Below are 6,054 nucleotides of genomic sequence, written 5' to 3'. Positions count from 1 at the left end.
TAATTCATAAACCAATTATAATTTTTATTTATATTAGAGACTATTTTCAATACTAATAATTTAAAATTATTTTGGTCTTTAAAATTGATTGTTATTTAATGAATTTGTTGTTGTAATAATAATAAATATATATTTAAGGCATATTGCAATTTAGTTTGGTTTGAGTTAGTTTTGAAAATTCAAAATGTAAACCAAATCAAAGTGTTCAGTTCTTAAAAAAGAATTCAAAATCTTTTAGTTTTTTTTTTTTGTTAATGGTTATTTAAGATCGATTTTCATTTGTTGGATCAGTTTAATTCTAGACATTTTTGCTACAAAGTGTTTTATCAATTACAACAAATTACAGTGTTTTTCTCCGCCACTTTTAACATACACGAGTATACAAAGTCAGTATTGACTATCAACTAATCTCCTCTCGAGATTAAGCACCAAGAACATAGTTCTCCCTTGGCTAAGAAAATGAAACAAACATGTTTACACTATACAACAATAAAATTGTTTTATAAGAAAATCTGTCACTTGAGAGAATATTATAAAAGTACACTCCTTGTTCAAAGTCTCAACTTCCTAAAAGTTAAAGATTTACAAATAAAACCCACTATATAGATTTATATACACAATACTATCTAAAACACTTAGAAACTTGAAGGAACGTTTTGCATTCAAAGTTTGAGACATAAATGTGCAGTAGTTCATTAACTTTATCTACATGGTGAAACTTCCTTTCATAAATGTCATAAATTAGAACCATAGAAACTAATATTCTAAAAGTTGATCTTAAGTAATCCAAGAATTTTTTTTAAGAGAATATTTTAAACCAACTTACCTCCTTTCTTAATATTGTTCAATTTCTTTATTCTTATCTTATATTGATCCAACGGACAATTTTAATCTAATTTAAAAAGAAAATTAGAAGTAGAAGTATTTCTAAATTTAAAACATTAATCAAAATACTGACTTTTAAAATTTAAGTTACATAAGTGAAATTAATCCAATTTTTAAATGCAGTAATTTGATATATAAATTTTAATATATATATATATATATATATATATATATATATATATATATATATATATATATATATATATATTAAAATAAACTAATATTATTGTTCACTTTTAAATTATAATTATATTTTTAATAACGGGTCAACTTATTAGCATACTTTTTCAGCCCATCCTAGCCTATTTTGTAGACTATTCAAACAGGTCTATAGGATCAAACGTATACCAACTTTAAATATAATACCGTACCAACTCTAAATATAATATGTAATCCATGCTAACTGATTTTAAATTATAAATTCCTAACATAGCCATTGTTGAAGCAATTCCAATATTCAGAATCATTGGCACAATGATAACTTTGACAGCATATCACATATATTGATTCTCATGTTGCATCAATAGTTCAGGTAGTTTACCACCACAGTTGAAGATAATTGAAGAGCATGACCACCATAATCATCATTACAAATTTATTCTTTGTAGTATCTTCTGAAGTGACAACAATCTTAGGCAACAAGTCTTTTGCCCTGATATTACAAGAACAGATCACCTTAAAGATTTTCAGTGATAAACTTTAGTTGAAACAAGTTTATACATTTACAAGACAAAAAGGGAAACTCTGATTTACACTTTTGAGTAGTATACCATCTCATGTCATGTATATATATATATATATAAGCAAAAGGGAGATCATTCTGTAGAATGATCCTAGCAACAACTAATTACATTTAGAAAATCCTGCACATTTCAGCAAGCAAATCAAATTACCAAACACCTGATCTTCTGCAAATTCATGCTTCAGGAATGGTTGGAAGTAGTTCCTGTAAAAGATTGAAGGAGTGTAAAAGCCATGAAGATACCACATTATACTTTTGCAAAATGATTTACACAGTTCAGTGAATTACCTCAGCAAACTGAAGATGCCCATGATTAGCCTTAGAAGATTTAACAATTCTTTCCCACTTAGGATCCGGTAATGCTGTGCTGGGAGTTTGAGCTGGTGCAGGTAAGTGGGTAGCAAGTTTAGACCGTAAAAATATGTTCTTAGAGGAAACTGTTGGCAAAGTGCGCTTAAGCCAAGACTCTGAAGGAGCTTTTGGTGAAGGAAGTGCAAGAGGATGCTTCGTAGAGCTTGCATTTAAAGTCTCTCCATGGCCCAACTTTATATACAATTTTGTGTCACCTACCACCTTTGAGCAAGTCAAAGTACTAGGATCCTCACTAGATCTAAGAGTGCATTCTTCATCAAACACTTTGGTAGCTGACAGGCCCTTTGAATCAAATTTCAAATCACTAGTAAACTTCTTGTTTCTCCATGAAACAGGAGCATTAGAACCTTCCTTAATGCTAAAAACTTTGCTTTCAGACTCTCTTTTCCTGGATTCAACCATTGCTGGACTTGAAAGTGCAACCAAAGCATGATCTAAATTATTCCCTTGGTAATTAGGCTTTGTCAATTCTTGCTCTTCTGGGCATATTTTATTGGGATGATTTTTCAGTTCCATTTGCAGATCATCATTTGCATTATCAGCATCAACCAGGAGAGATGAATCAAGAGAAGCTGAACTTTTAGCTTGTAAGACAGTCTTTTCATCCACAATACCCAAGTGTTTGCTTTCCTCAATTGAATAATCTATACAAAGATTTTTATCAAGATCAGTGTCTTTCCTTGAAGTATCAAAATCATCCCCTCTGTGATTGGTGGCCGAAGAACATGCATTTGAAGATTTGACCTCATGTACAGAATCTACATATAGAGTTTTCTCAACAACAGGGCTTTCACTGCTTGACTCAAATTGAGAGCTCTCAGAGGTTAATGATTTGCTGCAACCTCGGCGAGGTGGATCAATACCATGCTCAGATTTTTCTGCTGTACCGAAATCTTTCTTCTCTTTTGTAAAGCCGGATTGAGAGTTTAGTGACATTTTCACATTATTAGCAGTTCTACCATGCTGTGGAATAAAGAGCAAACAAAATGATAACAAAGTCTGAAGTGAAATAACAACAGAAGTGAAAGAAATGTGTAGGTATTAGGTGGGTCTAATTTATATACCTCTTTTGCAGTTCTTCTGTGAGAAGCAATTGATTTATTCTGCACTCCATGACTTGTAGAACTTGGAATCCTACCTTCCATTTTTAATCCTGGAACTGGATTCAAAAGGCAGAACCGAGGAAATAGTCCACAAACTTTGGGTGCATAGTTTTCATATCCATCATTATCGTCACTTTCATCTTCACTTCCTTCCCTACCAGTATCTTGAACATAATGTGGCAAAACCTTTTGCCATTTCTCATTTAGGGGGCGGGAAGTTGCTCCAGTTACTACTTTTCTTATCAGTTTTGGTTGTTCTAGTGCAACAAGTGGCTTCCTAGAGTGGTGTTGAAGTGAAGGTGTTTCAGAAGCCATTGCCTTTGCAGCAGGCAAGAACCTATCAATAATGAAATCACGCGCCTGTTGATCTGTTGGAAAACTTCCAGATGGTTGGACCTCATGATCATCCCATTCACTCAAACCACTCACACTACAACTCATGAAGAATGATTCAGTTCTGGAAAGTGTATCAAGAGCATCTAGATAGGTCTCATCCTCATTGTCTGAACCAGAACTTGCCTTCTCAATTACTTCTTTGGGGCTTTCATGTTTTGTCACTTGATTATCCAAAGATGCAGCATGCTCAGGATCTGAAACACTGCTTTCTGTGCTAGATTGTGTAACTGATGTAACTTTAGGAACTTTATCAGAATCTTGCTGATCGGCTTTCAAAACCCTCCCAGGTGGAAGCTTTGGAGCAACAGAAGCCTGTTCAACAGCCTGTGTTTGTAGTCTGCTTTCATTCTTAGGCTTTCCAGGAATTTTCTCCCACACAAAAGGAACAGTTCCAGGGTTGCTCACTGGACCTGATTTTAAATCTGATTTGTAAAACGGAAGAGGAGGTCTTTTGGGTACTGCCTTATGAGGTTTCCTTTTATTTTCCTTTTCAGAGGCCACTGTTGATGAGATTCTCCTCACTGATAGAAGAGGCTGATCAAAATCTAACTGCTTTTCTTCCATCAGATTCTTTAGAATCATCTGATTTGTTTCTGCAAAACCCCAGACTCAAATCAAATTGAAACTCAAACGAGACATTTTCATATGCATGATGGAACACATACCCAGAAAACAATCTAACATTTTTGTATCTGTCAATTCTTTACTAATTTACAAGTGAAACACGAAGTTGATCTAGCATAAAGAAAATGATCTCAAGACACTTTGTATATGAAATCAAATACTGTACAGAACAACAGTATCCAAAATCAAGTCTGCATATTTCACGATTTCTATTTGACTATGGAAGACACAACATTGACTGAAAGAAGAACCAACCCGAAATTTGAGCCATTGTATAAATAATGGCATGGCTTTGGAGGTTTTTCTTATCTTCAGGTTCAATCTACTACCCAGCAAATCATAATTGGCATATGATAGCATTGGATACTATCCTCTTAGCTTTCTACAATATGGAATCAACTTTTAGTCATAAGATTCTCATATAACCATTCCAACCAAGTTTCTACTGAAGCAGTTCCATCAATTATATATATATATATATATATATATATATATATATATATATATATATATATATATATATATATATATATATGTGTGTGTGTGTGTGTGTGTGTGTGAATTCATACAAACCGCGTTACATGAAGCTGAAAATTGAAAGAAGGCTGACTATTCAACAAAGGTCAAACAAACACTTTAAAGCAATAATAATTGACAAATAAGACAAAACTTCACCTCATCTAATGCAATAAAGAAACATGTTGATAACAATTCAAATTGCATAACTAAGAAAGTCTTCAAGAAAAGTAAGAACACAAAGATATGACTCTTAGATTTGAAAGCACAGCATCCTACCCAATACTGAAATCACAATCAAACCAAACCTGAGAGCACTCTCAAGAACACACACACAGAATAATCAGAGAAAGGCAGATTTTGATTAGTTAAGACAGTCGGTTTTTCTCATAAAGCCACTTTGTTAATTAAACAAGAGAACAAGGCCATCAAGTTTAGTTTTGAATTTTATGAAAGTCTCGAAAGAAACGTTTTTTACACGTTTTCCGACCAAACAGACAAACCCCACTGTACCATTCATCATCAGCTACCAAACCCAAGAAACACCGACACAAAGAAAGAGAGAAGAGTGAAAAGGAACCTCGGTAAAATGACCGTACCCAATCAAATTACTCTCTTGCTCTGGAAAATTGTTGAAAGAAACGTTCAAAGAATCAAACTCAAAGGAGAAGAAGAAGAAGAAGATAGAAACAGAGGAAGTTTCGTATCTTAAAGAAGAAGAAGAAAGAGAAAGTGAGAGAAAGCAGTAAGAGTTCGAGAGTTAACTCGTTTTCGTTTTGTTGGGTTGTGTTTATTGCTGTTTGGTTGGCTGCAGAGTGAAACTGAACTTACCAACCGAGCTGCAATATGCAAAGATGCAAATGTTCAAAATCCATTTATATTTAATTCTCCATGTATTCAATAGTAGTTAACATTTTCTTACAAGATAAGATACCATTTATATATAATTAAAATTTATAATAAATAGGTGTTTTTAATATTTTAAATATATTATGATAAAAATTCATAATAAATAAGCATTTAAAAATAAATATCGTTTCATGAGGAACCCGTTTTGTTCGGGAATGAAATGAAAAAAGGTTGTCGTTAGTTGTGAGTATTTTAATGGTGATGCAGAGTTTGAAGTTTGGAACATTTATTTAAGGGGCCACTTGGTTTGGGATCATGTGAAGGAGGAAGTAGAAAAGGCCGAGCCAGGTTGCTATGCCCAAAAAGGGTGCTAAAAAAGATGCAAAATCTCTATCTATGGATGAAAAAAGATCTTTCAAAGAAGAAAAATCTCCCTAACTTTATTTTACGTGTTTAGTTATAAAGGGTATGAACTTAGCTCACATAAGGGTCCACTTCATTTTTTGCATTCATGTAATGACGGTGCCTCCTCTTTCTTCCTACTTCTTCAGTTTTTTTATGTTTAGG

At 33.1% G+C, this 6,054-nt stretch overlaps 1 protein-coding gene across 5 annotated transcripts; it reads right to left on the bottom strand.

Moving 5' to 3' along the window:
• Positions 1 to 1,441: 1,441 nt before the first annotated feature.
• LOC108322091 (uncharacterized) lies at positions 1,442 to 5,494 on the bottom strand. 5 transcript variants are annotated; one of them, XM_017554063.2, is made up of 5 exons: positions 5,238 to 5,494; positions 4,378 to 4,504; positions 3,064 to 4,091; positions 1,916 to 2,962; positions 1,442 to 1,831 (listed from the first exon to the last, which is right to left on the bottom strand). In XM_017554063.2, the coding sequence occupies exons 2-5, from the start codon at positions 4,391 to 4,393 to the stop codon at positions 1,802 to 1,804; spliced, it is 2,121 nt and encodes a 706-aa protein (XP_017409552.1). In that variant the 5' UTR covers positions 4,394 to 4,504; positions 5,238 to 5,494; the 3' UTR covers positions 1,442 to 1,801. The 5 variants fall into 5 exon arrangements, with proteins under 5 accessions (XP_017409552.1, XP_052733855.1, XP_017409554.1 ...); XM_052877895.1 differs by having other exon boundaries at positions 5,404 to 5,426; XM_017554065.2 differs by lacking the exon at positions 4,378 to 4,504 and having other exon boundaries at positions 5,219 to 5,494.
• Between the last annotated feature and the right edge of the window lie 560 nt (positions 5,495 to 6,054).

Source organism: Vigna angularis, chromosome 5 (genome assembly GCF_016808095.1).
Source record: "Vigna angularis cultivar LongXiaoDou No.4 chromosome 5, ASM1680809v1, whole genome shotgun sequence".
NCBI lineage: Eukaryota > Viridiplantae > Streptophyta > Magnoliopsida > Fabales > Fabaceae > Vigna > Vigna angularis.
Note: the sequence above shows the minus strand (reverse complement) of the source record. Positions and strands in the feature narration are given on the sequence as shown.